We start from the raw sequence: 23,476 nt of genomic DNA on the forward strand, positions 1-23,476 counted from the left end.
AGCATTTCTGTAAATTTCATCTAGTCCTGATGTCAATGTAGTTTACACAACTTATTTAGAATAATAGACCATGTCAAACTAAAGCATGAACTAAACTCAGAGCATTTCCTCAGATGATCTAGAACATCTGCAGTGCTCTCTTAAATGAAATACACATTTTTGATCAAAGCTCATGTTTTCTCGTGTTGTGTCACGTGTGTGTTGTGAAACGCTCTTACTTGTAAACAAACAGTAAACAGTGAACCACACGCCCATCAACAAGTTTTCTTCCTTCTGTTCGTCAAATGTATATTTCTGCAGGCCCACGTCTCCGTGTCTGACAGGTAACGTGCATGTTGCTGTGTCTGACGAACAGGTCGCGGGTGCGCGCATATGGCGGACATTTATCATTGCTGGCAAACAATATGACACATTTGCAGTTTTGATTGTATAGATATTAGGGATGTAACGATTCACTCAGCTCACGATGCGATGCGATTCACGATTCTGATCTCACGATGCGATTTATTCACGATTTACTCACGATTTATTTTTAAAAAATGAGTTGAAACAAATTAGAAATTAACAACTTCCCTTGCATTATTTCTTAAATGCTTTACGTTTCTTTGCATAATAAAATAATGTTTTATTTCAAATAACAAAAGTAAACTGCGATTTTATAACAAATTAATAATAGAAAAAGTCTCTTTAATATAAACAAACTAATTCTGTTTGAGCTTTTCTTGGATTTTTTTGCATTTAAGAAATATCAGCATCCACGTTTAGGTTTGCAGTGAAAATAGCGGCCCCTGCTGTTCAAAGAATGTATTGCGATTCAGATCAAGCCTCAACCGAATTGAATCGTCACTCATTATAACCGATTTTCAACCGGCTCACGGTGAATCGTTACATCCCTAATAGATATAGATTAATATCCACTTCATCCAACGCTCTTTGTGTTCTGCGTGTTCTTAAGTTTCGCGCTACGAGGAGTGAGTAATCCTGCTTCAGATGATTCAGATCGTGCTGCGAACTGAACAAATCATTTGAACTGATTCATTAGCCTATTCAAATGGTTTTGCCCATTGTTCAATTAATGCTTTCAAAAGAATCGACTCAAAAGAATCGATCACTCGGGAATGCCCGTAAAAAGAGACGACAACCTTGAAATAAACAACGCGTTTTAAAAAGCATATTTTAAATTGAAGGAACGAAGGAACGTCACGCAATGTAAGTTATGTAACGAAGTAAAAGTACAGATTTTCTATTAGAAATTTACTCAAGTAAGAGTAAAAGTACACACTTTTAATTTTACTTAAAGTACATATTTTTCAAAATGTTACTCAAGCAAATGTAACGAAGTAAATGTAGCGCGTTACTACCCACCTCTGGTTCGTGGTATGATTTGACTAAGACCGCCCAAATATATACGCAAGTAAGGTGGGCGTACCTGTCAGTACAATTGAAGAGGAACCTGATGTTCCAAATATGGTAAGAGGCGTTACATTTCCGTCACACGCTTGCAGTATTTGACCAATCACTAGGCACTGGTTAACTGGCCAATCATAGCACACCTCACTTTTCAGAGCCATGAGCTTTGTAAAAAATCTGCGGTAGAGAGGGGGGGCAAAGAGGACATACAAACATGCACGGTATGTGGAAAATACAGCGCTATTGAACCTAAAATCATGTATACAAATTGCATTACATCTAAAACAAACGATAATATTTGTTTTAGCCGTGTCATATGACCCCTTTAAACTAGTATGAAGACCAATGTTACACATTTATATACAGTATACCAGAGTGTGTAATAAATAAATTTTCTTTTGTGTTTTACTGACAATACAGTCATATGGTTGAGAAACAGTCTGACTGTAAGAAAATAATGAGTATTTAAGTATTATTTTTGGGTGAAGTATTCAATAGTTAATTGAATACAAAAATGTTTAAAGGTTAAAAAATGCTTATCAAAACCCTCATCAATACAAATCTGATATTTGTTTGATCCTCAACGCGAAAACAGCAAGTCTGATCTACAGCACTTAAAACAATTACAGCTGACAGACAGACAGTCAATCATGTAAAAGATGAAATGAATGTTTAATGTGTCCAAACCTTTCTGTTGAGTTGGTCTCTCTCTCTGAGTTTTGTCTCCAGTAACTTCACCTCTTTCTTCAGCTGACAGATTTCTGTCATCAAATCATCAATATCCAGCATAGACAGATCAGTTCCTACTGATTTACAGCACATCACATCCACCTGCACCATCATCATGGACATCTGAACACAACATCACACAATCTTCACACTCAAAACCCAATTTTAATGTGATTATACACGAGAGGAGCTTCGTTAAATCAAGGAAAAAGTTTTCTGACAACAGAAGTAACTGAATATGAAAACATCTAAAGATTTGATAGTGCTCGGTAAAAAACAGGAAGTTACAGTAAGTGAGAAAACAAACAGTCTGTGAAAATACATTTTTGTAATTTAATGTTCTTTTTGCATAAAATATATCTAACGTACATTATGTAAAGAGCATACTGTGAAAATATAACATCGATATTTTTATTATTGACTGAATAATATCACGTCAAGGATTTAAATCATAATGACATTAATGGTTGAAATCGAACTTTGATGCTCGTCATATCTCAGTTACACTCTGGTACTTTTGTCTGTTTTCACAGACTGGTTCACAGCTATAAATCACATAAAAATAAAAACAAACACGGCACTTACTGCGGTTCAAACGCGAACTGTGCACTTTCCTCTTTGACCTGATGTTTTCTGTCACGTCACGTGATGCGTTTGCGCCACCTGCAGGCCTGGAGTGAGACGCAGCGTCTGCCTGACAACAGTCGTTTACCCGGTACCCGCTCTTCCGCTATGGTTCGCTGTTTTTACGTTATATTTCGGTCATTTCTTTCATGTGTGGTCAATTGTACGCTTTTTGACAGATACAAGAGGTTGCAACTTTTAAGAAATTGTTGCACAACGTTATAATTCAGTAAATTTGATTATTTGTTAATGCAGACTGTAAATCAGATGAACTGTATCTACTCAGAATGCGTTGGCCATCATAACAAAGACACTTTAACATTATAAAACCCAAAACTGCAGCACACCCCTTACTCTTCGGATTCTGGTAGCACAACAGTTTCATAAAATGTTGGTAAAAAATATAGACTAAACGTTGCTGACATAACATACCTAAAAATTAGATTGCTAAATTATTACATCAGCCATCCCAGACATGTTAGAAGTGGTTTATATTTTTGTTTGAACAAAAGTCTGTGTAGACGAGCTGTTCTACATGTAAGTGCTGAAAATATGTGTCTTGCATGAAGACACCAGTTCTAGATTACAATTAGGTCTTGAATACTTCCAAGTTAAGAAACTGTGGAAATGCAAAATGTTATAATTCAGTTCATTTTATTAAATTGTAGACAATATTATATAAACTTATGAAAGATGCCTATTTTGCCGGTTAAAATAATAGTTGAGGAGTGCATTTAAATCTCTTCAAAGTGCAAAACCAGCAGTGCACGGAAAAAAAACCCCATTTAAACACAAATAATTTCACAAGAATACATACATATTTTCAATCAAGCCTAGTCTGTGAAACCAGACATTAATGTTGAAACATTTGCATTCACTAACCTGGAAAATTTTGAGTGGCTCATTGTGTAATAAGTTTGAATCCAGACTGTGAATCGGATGAGCTGTATCTACTCAAAACGCTCAGTAACTAGAAAAGATCCCAAAACTGCATTTTGCTGAATTATTACATTGATGTTCTCTGAATGTTTGATTTGTTAAACAAGAACAAACTTCACAAGTAATTTGAACAAGTTACTGCAGATGATCTTCACGTCTGAACAGTTCTCTGAGGATGAACTTTACAACACTTCTTCATGTAAATGTCATGTGAATCTCAAGATGTCTAGATTTTCGAAAGCTCTGTCCACATGAGGAGCACGGGTAAGATTTCTGTCCAGTATGAAATTTGTGGTGCAGTTTTAATTGGTTAGACGTTGTGCTGTGTGTGTTTTCCTCATATGATCTTTACATTTGGAGGATTGAGAGAAGGTCTTTCCACAGATGGAACAGACATAAGACTTCACACCTGTATGAATCTTCATGTGCTTCTTCAGATCAATTGCAGTAATGAAAGTTTTATTGCACAGTTCACACTGAAATGATCTCACTCCAGAATGATAGAGAAGATGATCTCTCAGATTATCTGCCCACGCAAAACTCTTTCCACACTGATCACATCTGTAAGGCTTTTCTCCAGTGTGAACTCTCGTGTGTTTATTAAGGTGGTCTTTACGAATGAAGATCTTTCCACACTGATCACATTTATAAGATTTCTCTCCAGTGTGAACTTTCATGTGCCTGTTAAGGTTGTATTCACGACTGTAGGTCTTTCCACACTGGTCACATGTATAAGATTTTTCTCCAGTGTGAATCTTCATGTGCCTGTTAAGGTTGTATTCACGACTGTAGGTCTTTCCACACTGGTCACATCTGTAGGACCGTTTTGCAGTCTGAATTCTCGCGTGCCTAATATGATCGGATTTAGACGTGAAGCTCTTTCCACGCTGAGGGGACATATGAGAATCGTTGTCTATTGCTCTTTGAGATTTTTTGGGAGACAAATACTTTTCAGTTTTCAAGCAGCTCACAGATTCTTCTCCAGTCATGAAACTATTTTCTTTCTTAATTTCATTCGGTTCTGAACGTTCCTCCTTCACATGCATCAGGTCTAAAATGAACAGAGAAAATTATGAGGAATATCACATAGAACAAAAATGCACTGAGCACTTCGGAAACTGTAATGATGTGTTTGTGTCTTTATGTCATTACCGGTTAAACATGAAATGAAGATACACACCTAAATAAATCAAATCTCCTCTTTCTGTCTGTACTTCTGCTTCTGTGATTTGTGTTTTCAGCTCCATCTCACAGTCCAGCAGCTTCACTGATGTCTTCTGCTCTTCATTACAGACAGAAAGCAGAAGATCTGGAGATGTTTGATCACAGAGAGAAACACCACATACATCCTGAAAATAACATCACAACAAACACAGAATAACATTCAGAGCCTGGATACATCTGTACAAAACTTTCTGTGCAAATCTGTCCAAACCTTTCTGTTGAGTTGGTCTCTCTCTCTGAGTTTTGTCTCCAGTAACTTCACCTCTTTCTTCAGCTGACAGATTTCTGTCATCAAATCATCAATATCCAGCATAGACAGATCAGTTCCTACTGATTTACAGCACATCACATCCACCTGCACCATCACGACGGACATCTGAACACAACACAACATAAAAAAATCAAGAAAAAAACATCTACAGAAGTAACTAAGTTTGAAAATATTTATTACATCTCATGATTTTAAAGCGTCCGGAAAAGAAAACAGTTGTTACAGTAAGCAACAACAAAAAAATACACAAAAAAACACTTACCGCTGTTGAAGCTGTGAGTCGCTCTTTCTTCACGCGTTGTTTTCTGTGACACGTCACGTACTGTCTTTGCGCCACCTGCTGGACTGGAGCATGACGCGTGCTTTACAATAGTTGCCACTCATCATTTCTTAGATTTACTATTTTTTATTTCGATCGTATGTTTCAATAAAAGTCATAGTGTGGTCTCAAGCGAAGTGACAATCCTTTTTACTTTCAAGCAGTGACTATTATATTGATGATTGGTTTTGACATGACAATTGACATCCAAAAACCTCAGTTACGTGACTAATGTTGGTCTATATGTATCTTAAATACATGTGAATGGTTTCACAGACAAGGCTTAGCAAATCCCAGACTAAAATGCAAGTTCCAACTCTCTTAACTAGAAAATAACTTGCAATGACAGATATAATGTGATGTTTTTTACTATGGCATATTAAAAATATCCACTTAAACAATACTAATTTAACTGGCTTAGACCTGGTTTAAGCTAAGCCCTGTCTGTGAACTTGGACCTTAAAGTTAAGAAATTGTTGCAATGCAACATTGTAAATACCATGTCGTTAAATAAACGTTAATGACAACATAATGTAAACCTATATGCACACAGCGATCTGTTTTGCCTGTTTAATCATTGAGAATGACAGCAGAGGAGCGCATTCAACACTCATCAAAGCACAAAACCAGCAGTGCAGAGACAACAGCAGAAAATTTACCAACTAACTTCTCAAAGTAATACAGCTTTTCAAATAATTCATAAACAGATCTGCTTGTGAAAATCAAGTCAATTGCTTCTGAATGCCTCAAATTTATCCAAACGCTTGCTTTCATTAACATGGTTTTGGCAAATTTTGGCTCATTGTGTGATGACAGGTTTGATTTCAGACTGCCAACTATGAATTACATCAGTTGCTCAAAACACGTTGGTCATCACACAGTAAAAACACACACACATTTCAGCTTACACGAACCTTTTTTAATTGGTCCCTGGTTGCCAAACACTTAAAAAGGTAATTTGATTTTTGTCAGTAACTTACCAAATTAAATTCCAAAATTGATAAATATTACCATTGCTGAATTAACATTCCTACAAATGTTTTTGCAGAATTATTATACTGCTTGAAAGAAAATATTCAGTAAATGTCAAAGACAAACTCCACCACTAATCATTTTAACATTACTGCTGAAGATCTCAGGGATCTTCTGATCTGAACACTTTTATGAACTTTGCTCTCTTTGCAAAACTTCTCAATGTGAAATCTGTTGTATTGTTTCACATTTCCAAGATGTACAGCGGTTGTGCCACATTCAAAGGACATGAGATTTCATACCTGTGTGTTTTCTCTCATGCTTTTTAAGTTCTCAAGAGAGTCTTGAGAAAGTCTTTTCACAGAAGGTACAGATATAAGGCTTCACACCTGTATGATCTTCATGTGGCATTGCCAAACCTGGGCACAGGCCCCCATTACTTTTTATATCACGTCATACTCAACATGAACATTAACATGGTTTAAAGCATAAATGGCTTAATGAAAGCAGAGAGAATTTTTTCTCGCATATTTCTGCAATCTTCTACGTTACACAATGATAACGGATGAACAATTACATCTTTACAAGAATTTACAATTACACTATTTCAAGAAACCAGTCATGGCTGCAACTAAAACAAAGAGCATATTTAATCTAAAACAAACCAAGGTATTCCCTAGTTTCACAGTTACCCACTCTTCCGCTATGGTTTACTATTTTTACGTTATATTTCGGTCATATTTTTACGTGTGGTGGTCAGTTATACTTTTTGACAGATACGTGAGGTTACAACTTTTAAGAAATTTTGCAACACAACATGTTATAATTCAGTTAATTTTATTATTTATTAATGACATATTTTCACTTTTTTCACTATAAAGTTAAAACAGCTCTGCTTATGAAAACCCAGTTGACTTGATTCAGAATGACAACTCTTTAAGTCACCATGAAATCAAACAGGAAAATTCTAAGTGTTTTACACAGTGTTGCAGTGATTATAATAAATGATTTATCCGTGCACACCATTATTTTTTCAAAATTCATTTGCACTTGTAATCTTTAATCAAATCAAATAAAACATTAAGCTCCTCTCCCCCTCTGAACAACAACTCTTCACCACATGACATCAGCAACAAAAAAGAGGTAAAACTATACTGACCGTCTAATGGCCAGGCATTTTTAGCCCTCCCCTCCAGGCCCAACTTACAACAAACCAATCAAAAAGGGAAAGGCTAAATAAAGCGTTTCACTCGGATAAATGTCACGATTGCGGAAAAGAAGTCAATCGCAACTTTCGTTTCATGGTGACTTAAATATTCAAAAATGTACCTTCACTAACCTGAAAAACTTTGAGTTGCTCATTGTGTAATAACAGTTGTTTTGACTGCAGACTGTGAATCAGATGAACTGTATCTACTCAGAATGCGTTGGCCATCATCACACAGACACTTTAACAATATACGATCCCAAAACTGTACAAACGCCTTTTTCTTCAGACTATATATATATACTACAAAATATAAACATTGCTGAAATAACATAAATTCAAAATTCAAAATTAGATTTGTTAAATTACTAGATCAGCCATCCCAGACATGAAGCTTCATGTGTCGTCTCAGGTTATTTGCTGAAATGAATGTTTTATTGCACTGTTCACACTGAAATTTTACTCCAGAATGTTGGAGAAGATGCTCTTTCAGATTCACTGTCCATGCAAAACTCTTTCCACATTGCTCACAACTGTAAGGCTTTTCTCCGGTGTGAACTCTCATGTGCGAAGTCAGGTCTTCTTTACGAATGAAGTTTTTTCCACACTGCTCACATTTATAAGGCTTTTCTCCAGTGTGAATTTTAATGTGCCTCTTAAGGTGGTATTCACGACGGAATGTCTTTCCACACTGATAACATTTGTAAGAACGTTCTGTAGAGTGAATTGTAATGTGCATTTCAAGGTCATAGATATAAAAAAAAATCTTTCCACACTGATGACATTTGTAAGGCTTTTCTCCGGTGTGAACTCTCATGTGCGAATTAAGGTCTTCTTTACGAATGAAGTTTTTTCCACACTGCTCACATTTATAAGGCCTTTCTCCAGTGTGAATTCTCATGTGCCTCTTAAGGTGGTATTCACGACGGAATGTCTTTCCACACTGATAACATATGCAAGACCGCTCTCTAGAGTGAACTGTGAGGTGCTTTTCAAGGTTGTAGTAATAAGTAAAGATCTTTCCACACTGAGGCCATGTACAAGAATATTTGGCTGTTGCACTTTGAGATTTTTGGGGTGAGAAATGCTCACTGTTTAAGCAGCTCAGAGATTCTTCTTCATTTTTGAAATGAGGTTTCTCCATTTCGTTTGGTTCTGATTTCTCCTCCTTCACCTCCATCAGGTCTAGAATAAACACAGAAAATCATTATGATCAATTTGACACAGTAACAAATAAATGCGCTGACCACTTCTGAAACAATACTGATAGTGTTTGTGGCAGACACATACCAGAATAAAACACATCATCTTCATCTGTCTGTTCTTCTTTGATTTGTGTTTTCAGCTCCATCTCACAGTCCAGCAGCTTCACTGATGTCTTCTGCTCTTCATTACAGACAGAAAGCAGAAGATCTGGAGATGTTTGATCACAGAGAGAAACACCACATACATCCTGAAAATAACATCACAACAAACACAGAATAACATTCAGAGCCTGTATACATCTGTACAAAACTTTCTGTGCAAATCTGTCCAAACCTTTCTGTTGAGTTGGTCTCTCTCTCTGAGTTTTGTCTCCAGTAACTTCACCTCTTTCTTCAGCTGACAGATTTCTGTCATCAAATCATCAATATCCAGCATAGACAGATCAGTTCCTACTGATTTACAGCACATCACATCCACCTGCACCATCATGACGGACATCTGAACACAACATCAAAATTATGTTCACACTCATACAGCGCAAAAATAAAAACCCATTAACGTTACAATACGACGAGTGCAGTCTTGTTAAATCAGGACCTGATTACAGATTTAACTCAATCTAAAAACATTTATAATCTCAAGATTTTAAAACGTCCGATAAAAACATTAAGTTACAGTAAGCGAGAACTCAAACACAAACATAATTCGCATATATAATAACTGAAGAACATAACACAACACAAACGTACGTACTGTTGTTTTTAGCTGCCTTTTCTTCACGTTCAGTCTTCTATGACATGTGATGCGCTCGCGCCACCTGTCGGACTGAGAGCGACACGCAGCGTCTGCTTGACAACAGTCGTTTACCACAGTGACCCATTTATCTCTATTGTTTACAATTTTATTCGTTTGATTTTTTTGTTACACTTTTAAATGACAGTCAGTTTGGACACATTTAAACGTTGTTACACACGAGAAGAGATTAAAATTACTAACCGGTATTTATTTTATTGTAATATTGTTTGTTTTATTATTATTTTCAGCTGTTTGTCTATACCTGCTCCTTTGTGTATTTTTTACCTTTTGGTTGTGCTTTACGCTGTTGTTTGTGCTGTTCCCTGTGTTGTACTGTACATTTGAGCAATAAAAAACTCACCGGTTTTAACAGATATTGTCATTAAAAAAAAACCAAAACACTCAAACACAAGTCTTAAACACTCAAAGATAAGTAAATGTTGCAAGACATTCTAATTCTGTTAATTTTAATAAATGTTAATGACAAAAGAAAAAAAACAGTGGCTTTGGCTGCTTGACAGCATTATAGCCTACTGTACATCTCCGGAGTATATAAACCAACAGTGCAGAGAAAACAGCAGAGAACACTGAAATGCATAAATATCTTAAATTTATACATCTTTAAATACACTTTCAAATGCTTTTGAATGCCTCAAAATGAACTTTTATTACTCAAACATGTGCATTGTGGATTCTGGTAGGCCAACAGTTTCATAAAAAAATGGATAAAAATATTAACATTGCTGACATAACATACCTGACATTTGCTAAATTATTACATCAGCGTCCCAGACATGAAGCTTCATGTGTCGTCTCAGGTTATTTGCAGAAATTAATGTTTTACTGCACTGTTCACACTGAAATGATCTCACTCCAGAATGATAGAGATGATGTTCTTTCAGAGTCGCCCCTTGTGCAAAACGTTATCCACATTGATGACATGTGTAAGGCTTTTCTCCAGTGTGAACTCTCATGTGCGCATTAAGGTCTTGCAAGCCGAATTAGCCTAAATTGTTCCCAGCGTTACTTGTCGTAATTGCATTTTTACTAGTAAGAATTAAATTAGAGAGCTCTATAATGTCTATAATAAAAATTTTACTAGTAACAATTACAATTACAGAGCTCTATAACTCCATTTTTTACTAGTAACAATTACGATTAGAGAGCTCTCGAATTCAATTCCTACTAGTAATAATACAATTACAGAGCTCTCTAATTGTAAGTAATACAATTATTATTAATTGTTAGTAATAATTAAATTAGAGAGCTCTATAATTGGAATTCTTACTAGTAATAATTGAATTGCAGAGCTCTCTAATCGAATTATAGAGCTCTCAAATTAAATTCTTACTAGTAAGAATGCAATTGCAGAGCTCTCTAATTGGAATTCTTACTGGTAAGAATGGAATTAAAGAGCTCTCAAATCCAATTTTTACTAGTAAGAATTCAGTTGCAGAGCTCTCTAATTCAATTGGAGAGCTCTCCAATTCTATTTTACTAGTAAGAAACGCTATGGTAGAGATCTCTAATTCAGTTGTTACTAGTAATAATTACGATTAGAGAGCTCTGTATTTGCAATCTGACTAGTAACAACTGAATTAGAGAGCTCTGCAATAGCAATTCTTACTAGTAAGAATAGCACCATAGAGCTCTCTGTTCAGCGCCATCTCATTATGCTGATCCTACCTTATGCATATTCATCCAGTTTGTATACATTGGAGGGGAAACCTGGCACGTTTTTGTTTGCAGCGTTTATATTAATAGATTACAGCTGTTAAACTGCTAGCCTGAGGAAAGTTTAGTGTCCTAAACAACCGTAATTTAATAAAAAGTATATTTGGTGTAGAAAAAGCCAGATTAACTATCTTCATAAGGGGCGTGGCCAGCACACAACACGATCGCGCTGTTCATGTAAAACGTCATTAATTAAGCTGTCAAGAAGGACAATAATATGAATCTGTTGATATCTTCGTAGAGGCTACTGTGCTAGAATTCTACTTTAATTTCAATAATCTTATATTGTGTTGTAAACTACTGTATTGTGTTTGTTAAATCTTGTCATCTGTCTGTGTACAATGGCTTACTGTTCTGTGTTGGTATAATGATGTACTAAATGAATTATTCTTTTTCAATTGATAGGCCATCACATATATTCTGGCAGGATATTTTTTCCTTGCAAGAGGCTGAGCAGGGTTTTCCTCTTCAATCCGGATTACCATTACAGGTTTTTACACAATGCCAATGTTCCCTCCTTTTTAAATATAATTTTTTTGTCTGTTAAACCAGCAGTAATTATGTTCCCTTTTTAATGCCTGCATTTTAGGAATGTAGAATAGGGATATGCAAACAATTGATTGAAAGGGAGAATGTGTAATTGGTAGTTGTTACATACTTTATAATCTGGGGTTTGCATAAAGCCATACATTTATTATGATTTACCCATGAATGCGTAAAAAACAGTATTCCCAAAGCATCAAAATACAATTTGTCCTGATCCTTGGACAGTACAGTAGGGTGACCATACGTGCCATTTTTCCAGGACACATGCTGCCCAAGATTTCGGCTGCGTCCTCCGGAGGCTGCATTTGTCAATTGCATACATCATCAAGGTTTATTATTTCAGGGTTTTTTTTTTCAGGAAAGCAACCGTTACTGTAACACAGTTCAAAGTAGGGAAGGAAGGAGGCGGGAACCGGCGAACATTCAAACAAACTTTTAATCAAAATAAATAAAAAATAATATGGAAGTAAAAGGCCGGCAGCCACCTCACGGTCAACTGCCAGCCACACAAACATAAATACAACTTAACATGTCCGGGCACGGTCCTCTCTCGTCAGCAGTCCTATCGCTCGTCCTCTTATGCTCCCGATCTCCTCCATGAGATATACGGGACCGGTGTGCGCACAGCTGATTCTCACTATCACTCACGCCACCGGCCCGCCTCACGGCTCTTGTCTCGCCTTCCTCATTACAGTTACATTTCAAGGTAAGAAAGAAACTATGGAGATGCACATTTCATTTTCCAACAGGAAAGCTACCAGTACCTGGTTTAAGGACCATGGTATCCCTGTTCTTAATTGGCCAGCAAACTCACCTGACCTTAACCCCATAGAAAATCTATGGGGTATTGTGAAGAGGAAGATGCGATATGCCAGACCCAACAATGCAGAAGAGCTGAAGGCCACTATCAGAGCAACCAGGGCTCTCATAACACCTGAGCAGTGCCACAGACTGATCGACTCATGCCACGCCGCATTGCTGCAGTAATTCAGGCAAAAGGAGCCCCAACTAAGTATTGAGTGCTGTACATGCTCATACTTTTCATCTTCATACTTTTCAGTTGGCCAAGATTTCTAAAAATCCTTTCTTTGTATTGGTCTTAAGTAATATTCTAATTTTCTGAGATACTGAATTTGGGATTTTCATTAGTTGTCAGTTATAATCATCAAATGAAAAGAAATAAACATTTGAAATATATCAGTCTGTGTGTAATGAATGAATGTAATATACAAGTTTCACTTTTTGAATGGAATTAGTGAAATAAATCAACTTTTTGATGATATACTAATTATATGACCAGCACCTGTAGTATCCTCATGTCTGCTGTCCTGTGCTTGTTCGTTTTGTGATTCTACCTTGTCCGTCGTGCTCGTAAGTATACTGCGTGTTTTCGAGTTCCTGTCCTGTACATTGCTCCTGATCCCATCTGTCTATTTTCCCTGCCTGGTTTTATTTGAGTCTTGTCAGTGTTTTTCCCCATCGTGGGAGTTGTTTGTATTATTAAAGTCTTGTTTTGTTACCCCTTACCGCTGCCTGCGCTTGGGTTCTTCTCCTCTGTGACCCTGACATTACCTCAGACAAAATATCAATAAAAGCAATTCCGACCACTGATACGTTTTCTGTTTAGACATACTATAAATAAAAACACTTAAACATCTAAGTATGCCTAGTTAATAACCTAAAGGGAACCTGTACAGAACGTTCCCTGCAGGTTATTTTTGGTTTTATTGTTACCCCCAAAAAATAACCTGAAGGGAACGTTTTGGGAACGTTAGCTTTTGGATAGGAAAAATATAACCTACAGGCAACGTTCTGGGAACGTTCCCCTATGGTTCCTGTAGATAACTGATGATGTGCAATCTAGTTGAAATGCATTTAGGCTGTGGTTAAGAAAGCTATGTTCATATATGGTCCTGGAGTGCCCCCTTGTGGTTGCATACGTTTTACATACAAGATACAAGTTGTTGAAGGGATAAGAGCTCCTGATGTGAGCTGATAAACATGTTGTTCTCCGGCATCCAAACGTCTCCATTTCTATAACAAACTACAGTTCCCAACAAAAAAACAAATGGGAACCATAGGGGAACGTTCTGTGTTTGCTATCAGTTAATTCAGACATTTCCTCTGACAAGGTATGATATATAACTATTAGGGCTGTCAACGTTAACGCGTTAAAGCATGCGATTAATTTTTTCAAATTAACGCGTGAGAAAATATTTATCGCAATTAACGGAGCATCCGTTTGTTTTGACATCCTTTGTCTAGCGTTACATTATGTAATCACGCTCTTATTCGTGTACAGGCTTTTAAACCACTTAAGCGCGATTTGAAACAGTTGCTTTGACGCGTTCAATGGAGATAGACCGCTTCTAAACTGTGGGACGCGGCAAAACGCAACGCGAGGTCCAGTCTGGTGTAAACAGTCACCTGCTAAGGGCTGCGTCGGTGAATCTCTGTCAGACACTCAATCATATGAAATAAAAACATGTACAAAACCCATTAGCGCCAAAACATATAGCTATGGCTATGGCAGCATAGCGGTGGAACAACACACCCATTAAACGCTGGTTCAAACCGGTTCGGGTGGCATAGACGGACGGAACCTTCCAGAAGTGTCTAGAAGTGTATCAGGCCTCGGACCAGATGACGTTCCCCGCGATTACACACTGGTTATAAAACCGTTTTATTTGCAAAACAGTTGGTTCGTTGTCTAAAAACGAAATAAACGACAATGATTCAGAATTAAAATTCACATTTAATAAAAAGTAGTGTGTTACTGGGGTCAGTAAATACTAGCATTTACCTGTATGCTACCTGCGGATGATGGGCGTAACGTTAACTCTTCTTCCTGTTTTACGGATTCGCTGGAGGGACACATCATCGGCATCGCCGCTACATGTCTCCACGTGTGTGATCGGAGCGCATTTAAAGTCATAAAAAACATTAAAAATGCACGTAGGCCAATACGTTGCCGTAATATTTCTTCTTTACGTCGAAGTTAAAGGTATGTATTGCAATGGTTATCATGCTTTTGTTAATGTGTTTTGTTCTCCTATAAAACGCTTTTTGTAATTGATGACATCTATGAAAAGTCATTCGGTAATCTACAGTATGGGTATTAACATTAACAGGTGATGTTGTCAATGAATCGGTGAGGTTAAATGAAGGCGATGCAATGGCTCATCTTAAAGACATCACTAAAATAAAACCCGGTGGCAGGTGGACATTAGAACAAAACAGGACTCTTGTCTTACGACGCTGTTCTCCCGAGGAAGAGAGGAACGGGTGTAGTAACTTCACATCACCACGATTCTCCGTCCAGACGGTCAATGACACAGTCTTTATAGCTCTTCATAATGTGACGGAGAGTGACGCTGGGAGGTATACTTTTCAAGTTGCCGGTGACAATGAAGAACAGTTCAATGTTACTGTCGGTAAGCATTCTTCTATCTTATATCAGTACTGTACCGCTGTAAACTTGACTTGATGTATGTTGTGTCTATTCCATCTTACAGTTTTTCTCGATTGCTAACACACAATTCATGAAACAACTCACCATTTTATGACAACTATAAACACATTCTCAGAATAATATACCAACTTGTACAAACCCCACACACAAACAGCCTCACTTTGCAAAGGTTTAACCATGTTCTCATTCAGAAAACACAAACACACAATATAATGAACTGAAGTGTCAATATGTAAACTCAAATAGCACACATTTGTCCATCAGTAAACATTCAGTTGCAAAACTGATGACACACCAATCAGATCTCAGGATAATATCAATAGGAGCACAGGTAATTGTGCATCCTAGAATCATCTACTGCGCTTTATACTACTTACTGTAAACATACAGTATAATCACAGTACACACTTTATATGAGAGAAATTTCTCTATTCTGTATCCAGTAAACTGTAGCACGTGTACACACTTTTTACCGGAATACTTTTACAAAATTGGGCCAAAGGTGCAGAGGATGCCATATTTTTTACATCGCCTCCTATTAACAAATCGCTTCACTGTATTGTTTCCTTTATCTTCTCTGTAAGTCGCTTTGGATAAAAGCATCTGCTAAATGCCTGAATGTAAATGTTATTTGTGCAGATGTGTACTGAATTGTGTTGCATGACCAGTTTATATTGTTCTTTGGTTTTTGAACCTTTCTTGTCTTGTAAGATCATCTTCATCTACTTTACAGTAGTGTAATGTTTTATTTTTTATTTTTTCCTGAAGCTCATTCTTGCACTTTGCTGTATATGCACTCTTATGTTGTATATTCTAATAAACACTAAGCTGTCAAATTATTCTTGAATCCCACTAAGAGTTTTAGTAACAGTGTTTTGAATTGATCTCACCAGTGTCTAAGACTATGTTGCAGTGTGGGTGATTTTGAGGGCTTGTAAGTCATGTCTGCAGGAAAAGTTTGTTTTTTCAGCAAGTTTGAATGGTTTTGAGAAGAGAGCTTCATTTTGACCTGACAATAGGATGTTTGGAGAATTGGGTGAGATGTTATGGATTTGTGTTTACTGTTTTGAGAATACGAGGCATAATTTCAAGAAATGTGTTTAAGCAATCGAGAAAAACTGTAAATCCAAATCACTGTGTAGATGCTTTGGATAAACGCTAGTAGCTGCACAACACTTAGGGGCGGTTTCCCAGACAAGGATTATCTAAAACCAGGACTAGGCCTTACTTAAATTAGGATATTTATGTCAATTTAAAAAAAATATTTTACAAACAACTTTACAGGCCTGCATCTTGAGACAAAACAATCGCACTCGTATATTTTAAGTTATGTCAGTGCAAGTTGTTTTCGATCAAGACACCTCTAACATTTAAGTTAGTCTAGGACTAGGTTTAAGCCCTGTCCGGGAAACCGCCCCATAATGTTCAGACACATGAAGGCATATTAATAGGCCTATATTCAATTCTGTGTTTGTTTTCTTGGCCAAAAGTAAAACCGTTTTATGCAATTTTCACAAACTGTTTGTGATCCATCTAATGGTGTTTTTAAAGCTGCTTTTATGGAAATACCAGACATTTAATCTGTTTAAATGTCTCTGTAATGTTTTGTTGTTAATGTTTGGGGTTGTATGTAAGTTTTAATTGGTTTGTGTTGTTGTTTGTTTGTTACAGAAAAGCCCCCCGGAAGCACAGAAAAGTCCACCGGAAGCACAGAAACTGAATCACCAAACACCTCTTCCATTAACATTCCACTTGCCATATGTTTACCCATATTAGCTGTCCTGCTGCTGCTGCTGCTTTATTTCATGTGCAAACAGGCAAGTACAAGAATATGTTTAAATCTAAAATATTAGATTTATAATGTTCTTTTATATTGGGATAGAAATAATTAATTTCAACACTTCTGTTTAAATATCAAATTAATTTCTATGGATTTTTTTAATAAGAACTTGTTCTTCTTTGTTGCTTGCACTCTAGAAAATCACAATCTGGCTTGAAAGGTTACGGGAACCACACAGACGACATGTCTGTCCAGTCTTCAGAGTGTGAAGAAACATCTAGGGATTCTGTCATAAATCATTGACAATAAAAATCCCCAGAACCTTCAACCTCTGTTGCTCAGTGATGGAAAAACCTCCAGTCTTCAGGGCATCACAACCTGCTGAGTCCATCACAACCTTCAAGACACATCTGAAGACAGAGCACCACACAAACACCTCCTCTATTTTTGACTTCAATTCCAGTGTACATCCACGATTTCATTTTGTCTGAAGTATGCCACAATTATTTGTAGCCTTAGAACGATTGCATGTACTTACACCAGTCATTATGAAATGTTTCGAGGCTTACATATTTCTGTGTATCTCTCGTGGGCTATCAACACCACCGCAGTAGCTAAGAAGGTACATGAGGATCTTTAGGAAAAATGGACTGAAGGGAGAATCTATCATAGTTGCTCAGGGGCAGACGGGAGAGCCCTTCAGGGGGTCATCAATATAGCGCAGAAGCTTCACTGTGGCATGGACAATTGTTGCAATATATGGAATTAAATTGGAATTGATTTGTATACATTTGTAAACATGTATTAGAGAGAGGTTGTTATTGGATATTGTTTATATTATTTAATAATTTATATTTTGTATATACAAAAAATATTTTATGTGTAATATTTTGTATATGCATAAATCATTTTATAAAAATAATATATTCTATAAAAATTATTTCATCATAGAAAATCTGTCCAGTGTTTTTTTTATAAGGAGCCTAAACATGGGGATAACTATAAATCAGCAAATTTGGTGCCACATACTGTTAGAAAAATCACTTGAAAAGATTCAGGGTAATGTTGAACAAGTTTTTTCTTGCAAGAAGGAGCAACACAGACAAGAAATAGCTCAGCCTGGGCACTCCTCTGAGCAGATCTTTAATAAACAGGACGTACATCTTGTTTTCATTGAATTAAAGACTTTTAGCACTATAAGATAATACTGGAATCTGTAAGCTGAACAGTCATTTCTTCAAAAGGCTTCATCAATATTAATGATTTTTACTCATACAGATATTTGTTGACCTTTTACATTACACATTCTGTTCCTACTATAAATCTCCTTAAAGCTAAAGCAAGCAATAAACATTTTTTTCCCAACACACACAAAATATGATTACAATATGTTTTATATGTGGAATCTGTTATGTTTTATGATATTTTTCAGTTTAGTTAAAACTATATTGGCACAGCATAAAAGCCTGCAATTCACCTCAACGGCTTAACTTTCTTTTGCCAAAAATGAAGGCCTTTCTTTTACACATTACTCATTTATTTATTTTATCGAGTCTGTGGCTCGTTCAAGAACAGTGGTGATATGTAATGGGACAGATTTTCAGTTACTAACCCTTGTTGCTCGATTATCTGACATCTTAAGCACGACTTGAACTGTCTTTTTGTATAAAAGCATTGTGTCTATGCCTGTGTCTCTATTATACTTTGTGTATCCCTGTTTCTCATTAACAGTGCACAAAACGAACCACTGAACACAGCCCAATGTTTACAGGAGGGAGAAATACATGGACACAAGAAAGCAAGTCAATTCAAGTCAGTTTTATTTATGAAGCGCTTTTTACAATTTGCAAAGCAGCTGGACAAGAAAACCAAAACCAAGAAAAACAACATTGCTCACACAGAATAATATACTGTATATCCATAATGCATTGCTGTAGTACTTGAGTCCGTACTCGAGACATTTTTCTATAGTCTCTTACTTGTCTTGGACTCGTTGGTATCTTCACTTGGACTTGGTCATTGGACTCGCCAAATGTTCTAGTTGGTCTCGACCGAGTCCGATTATTTTTTTCTCTTTCCAAACAAAAACTATTGATGAAGCATACAGTATCTTACAGAAGTAAGTAAACCTCTCACATTTTTGTAAGTATTTTATAATATCTTTTCATGTGACAACACTGAAGAAATGACACTTTGCTACAATATAAAGTAGTGAGTGTACAGCTTGTATAACAGTGTATATTTGCTGTCCCCTCAAAGTAACTCAACACACAGCCACTGGCAACAAAAGTGAGTACACCCCTAAGTGAAAATGTCCAAATTGGGCCCAAGGTCTCTAGCATCCACCAACGTGTGGAAGAGGACTCCAGTGACACCTGTGAAGCTCTGGTGAACTTCATGCCCAAGAGGGTTAAGGCAGTGCTGGACAATATCGGTGTCCACACAAAATATTGACACTTTGGGCCCAATTTGGACATTTGCACTTAGGGGTGTACTCACTTTTGTTTGCAGCAGTTTAGACATTAATGGCTGTGTGTTGAGTTACTTTGAGGGGACAGCAAATATACAAGCTGTACACTCACTACTTTAAATTAATTGTTGTCACATGAAAATATGTAATAAAATATTTACTAAAATGTGAGGGGTGTTCTCACTTCTGTGAGATACTGTAAGGACTCTTGACTTTCATTAAGTTAATGCCCTTTCCTCTTTGAGTAGGTTACTTTTTGTGATGGGTGTCAAGCTGTAAAAAGGATAACTAATACTAAATGAAGTTGATAACTGATTTGAGTGTTCTGGTTCACAACTCTAAGATACTGTGCCAAATTAAACCGAGTTTAAAACCAATTTTTTCTTGACATCAACACTCATCATACAAACCTCAACAATGGTAACAATCATCAAACTAATTAAGATAAACAGATGAACTGCAATGCATACTGGGAGTCATGAAGGAGTTTTGTACTGTGATGTTACCCAGTATGCTTTGCAGCATGAAGCTTACTTTTGTTGATTGTCACTATTGCGGAGTTTCATACACTGATACTTGATGTCTGATTGATTCACTGATTACCTTTTTTTGTACGTGTGTATTTTCTGACAATTCAAAGAAGTATAATAAGCCATACCACTGCTTTAATCTCACACTGTAGCATCAGACAATTCTCATAAATGAATAACACGATGCACTCATGAGCAAATATATCTAGGCAACTGCACAAAGACTACAATCATTATCACCTGATCCCAATGGATCTTCATTGAAATGGATCTTCTTTGCCTCAACAATTGTATTGTAGCACACTATCATCACAGACAATAAAACCTAATGTTAAAACACAAGAATCAAGAACCTAACTAAAGCGAATACTGAAAAACACAATTTTTTCAACATTAATTGCGGTTGAAAAAGTGATGTTGATTCAATGCAGTTAACACTGACAAGTCAACAAGCTGAGTATGGGAACACTTTCCATTGGCAGCCCAGAATGTGATTGTTACACAACAATAAAAAGACAGAAAATCTGAAGTTGCACTTCGGCTTCATGTGACTTTGGTGAAATCGCTATACCTAAAGTAAATAAAATGACTTAATTTGATCCGCTTTTTGATCATTACAAACAAAGCATGTGGTCTTGAAGAGGTTTCTTTTTTCTGTCTCTGCCCGTCTCATTTGTCTAAACTCTTAAAGTCTTCCCTGAACAGACCAGAAACACATGTGTTCAAGCAGAAACACAATAGTAGCAAATCCCACCAGAGCAGACAGAATCAAGCGGATCAGAACCTCAACATCTCCACAATGCTGCAGACAGTCTGTAGACGAAGAGATTCTGCTAGAATCATTCTCAGTAAATGTTTTGTCTGTGTGAAGTGGCACAGATGTGGTTGTGGTAGGAAGAGACTTCCTGATGTTCGTCTGTGTTATTTTACCTTCATAATGTGGACAGAGGTGTTTCGTGTGTAGACGGATGCTTTTATTGCTCACTGGATTTGCAGCCGTGCAGCTGTATGATTCTGTCTCATTATAATGAAGTTTTAAAGGTAAACTGAGATTAATGCTGAGATCAGAACTACTGCCGTGATTCACTATTTCATCTCCTTTATACCATGAGATGAAGACGTCTCGATCATTTTTCACAGAGCAGACAACTGAGCAGAATTCATGCATCTCCTGTGATGTACCTGTGACGTTCATTCATCGGTTATTCTTCACATTAAACTCATGCAAATCTCTGTGAATGTAAATAACATGAATTTCATTTCACAAACTGAACAATGGCACTCACCTTGAGTTTGGTTGGCCGTAGCAAATGAGTTGCTGATAGCAGGTACAGAAACTGATGCTTTAACACAAGAAACATCAGTTATTCAGAATACTCGGTTATAAAACATATCTGTTCTGTGATACAGCTAATACTTACCATAAACATCAACTTTGATCTTCTTCCTGGTGACGAATCCATTAATGGTGAGTGATGCTGTGTAGAGTCCAGATTCACTGGTGCTGATGTTAAAGATGCTCAAAGATCCTGTCTGTTGATCCATCTGCACTCTGTCTGTTAGACTCTCATCATAAAAGGGTGAAAATCCTCGATACATCTGCGCAATACGGAAAGTTCGGTCACCTCTTTCAAACAGCCACATCACGTCTTCAAGACTCTCAGTTTCAGTATTTCTTGTTGGTAGATTAAGAACGTTTCCCTCCATCACAGTTTTGATCTCGTGCCAGTCACCAGTCACTGTGTGAAAATAAAATCACGCGGGAACATACTACTATTTCAAACCTTTATCACTACACACAAACTATTTAAAACAGCAGGCAGGATTCAGCAATAGTAAGCTGTTGTATTCAAGAACATGTGCAACAATATGAAACAATAAACAAGCTTTCACACAGGTCAGTATAAATCTTTTTCTGCACCTCTGAAGCAGTTTGATGTGTTTTAGATGTTTGAACTTCAGGAAGTAATCTGTCACCCACACATCAGCACCAGTGTTGAACAGAGGAGATCAGCGTCATCACAATGTGGTTTTGTTAGGAAGGCACAACAATGGCTGAGGGGACATGAAACTACAGAACTACTTTCACCTTCACCGCTAAACTGCTGTCAGAACCTGCTCGATCTCTAATCGAAAATTCACATTTTAATGAACGTTCTGTTTACACATACTTCTGTATTGGACTTCATTTCACTATGATTTCAATCTATGACATGGCCTTTCTCAGTCAGTATGAAAGATATCAAGGTTATATTTGGACAGATCGTTCTTTACATTATGTTTATGTATCATTTTACATTATCTTTACATTACATTATGTATCATTTTATGTAAACAGCTTAATTACAAAACATGACTTTAGCTGGGTTTTCACAGACTGGGTTACATAGTTTAGATTTATTTAGAATCTACTGGGTGTGTGAAACTGCTCTCATGACAACACATACATCCTTCAGTTTTTCAGTAATCTAGTTTTGCTTATAACAACTATAAAAGTACAGTGTAATATTAAACTTATCTTATGATTTAAAGCATGCATATGTATCTGTGATATTACTTATTGGACAGATGACATGAGTATTATATTACACATGTTAATATCAACAACCGAGTTCACATATGTAAAGACACTTTAAATGTATTATTGTTTGAAGCAGTTCTGAGTACGATTCATGACAGCATGCTTTGACTAACACGTTGCTTCATCAAGCCACTTGACCACAAACACAAAAACAATAGTGTGCTAAAGAAAGAAAAGAATCCGTTTTATATATCTTACCCTTCACACTGATGAACAACACAGTGAAAACACATGAGCTGAAGATCATTATTAAGGATTTTAGGTGTTTCTGAGTTTGTCTTGTTGAAGCGCCGAGCTTGTGTGAGCAGTAAGAATCAATCCTGAAGATCTCTGTGTGTCACTGTCATGAGGAAGAGACGCTTGTGATGAATCAGTGTCACTCCACCAGACGGAGCCAAAAGACTGTATCACAACTCTCTCATAAAGTAAAGATAACACAGGACAGTTACAGTTTTTCTCGATGGCTTAAATACACTTCTTGAAATTATGGCTCCCTTTCTCTAAACACCAATCCATATCTTCTCATCCAATTGCCTCAACATCCTATTTTTGGGTCAAAATGAAGCCCTCCACTCAAAACCATTCAAACTGCTGAGAAAGCAAAATTTCCCCCAAACATGACACACAAGCCCTCAGAAACACTCACACTACAACATAGTCTAGTCAC

The 23,476-nt window shown here is 36.7% G+C and overlaps 4 protein-coding genes across 7 annotated transcripts in view; all 4 read right to left on the reverse strand.

Annotated features, from left to right (window-relative positions):
• Positions 1 to 2,763, reverse strand: part of LOC130545033 (zinc finger protein 134-like) — an 8,978-nt gene extending 6,215 nt beyond the window's left edge. Inside the window, exons 1-2 of one of the 2 annotated variants that reach the window (XM_057319327.1) lie at positions 2,725 to 2,763; positions 2,098 to 2,262 (exon numbers count right to left, since the gene is read on the reverse strand). In XM_057319327.1, the coding sequence (XP_057175310.1) occupies positions 2,098 to 2,262 (165 nt within the window). In that variant the 5' untranslated portion in view covers positions 2,725 to 2,763. Of the gene's footprint in view, positions 1 to 1,429; positions 1,588 to 2,097; positions 2,263 to 2,724 lie in introns of those variants that run through there. The other variant, XM_057319328.1, reaches the window with a different exon arrangement.
• Positions 2,764 to 3,391: 628 nt separating this feature from the next.
• On the reverse strand, positions 3,392 to 6,899 carry LOC130545300 (zinc finger protein 184-like). The gene is made up of 5 exons (XM_057319735.1): positions 6,878 to 6,899; positions 5,460 to 5,542; positions 5,138 to 5,302; positions 4,883 to 5,051; positions 3,392 to 4,753 (listed from the first exon to the last, which is right to left on the reverse strand). Exons 1-5 carry the CDS (start codon positions 6,897 to 6,899, stop codon positions 4,005 to 4,007), a joined length of 1,188 nt encoding a protein of 395 aa, XP_057175718.1. The 3' UTR covers positions 3,392 to 4,004.
• A 415-nt stretch (positions 6,900 to 7,314) lies between these two features.
• Positions 7,315 to 9,767, reverse strand: LOC130545158 (gastrula zinc finger protein XlCGF8.2DB-like). The gene is made up of 4 exons (XM_057319522.1): positions 9,655 to 9,767; positions 9,235 to 9,399; positions 8,986 to 9,148; positions 7,315 to 8,880 (listed from the first exon to the last, which is right to left on the reverse strand). The coding sequence occupies exons 2-4, from the start codon at positions 9,397 to 9,399 to the stop codon at positions 8,069 to 8,071; spliced, it is 1,140 nt and encodes a 379-aa protein (XP_057175505.1). The 5' UTR covers positions 9,655 to 9,767; the 3' UTR covers positions 7,315 to 8,068.
• Positions 9,768 to 19,031: 9,264 nt separating this feature from the next.
• On the reverse strand, positions 19,032 to 23,129 carry LOC130545121 (SLAM family member 9). 3 transcript variants are annotated; one of them, XM_057319473.1, is made up of 5 exons: positions 23,008 to 23,129; positions 21,650 to 21,967; positions 21,515 to 21,571; positions 21,159 to 21,410; positions 19,032 to 21,041 (listed from the first exon to the last, which is right to left on the reverse strand). In XM_057319473.1, the coding sequence occupies exons 1-5, from the start codon at positions 23,054 to 23,056 to the stop codon at positions 20,914 to 20,916; spliced, it is 804 nt and encodes a 267-aa protein (XP_057175456.1). In that variant the 5' UTR covers positions 23,057 to 23,129; the 3' UTR covers positions 19,032 to 20,913. The 3 variants fall into 3 exon arrangements, with proteins under 3 accessions (XP_057175456.1, XP_057175455.1, XP_057175457.1); XM_057319472.1 differs by having other exon boundaries at positions 19,032 to 21,410; XM_057319474.1 differs by having other exon boundaries at positions 19,032 to 21,410; positions 21,650 to 21,827; positions 23,008 to 23,104.
• Between the last annotated feature and the right edge of the window lie 347 nt (positions 23,130 to 23,476).

Source organism: Triplophysa rosa, linkage group LG21 (genome assembly GCF_024868665.1).
Source record: "Triplophysa rosa linkage group LG21, Trosa_1v2, whole genome shotgun sequence".
In the NCBI taxonomy this organism is placed as follows: domain Eukaryota; kingdom Metazoa; phylum Chordata; class Actinopteri; order Cypriniformes; family Nemacheilidae; genus Triplophysa; species Triplophysa rosa.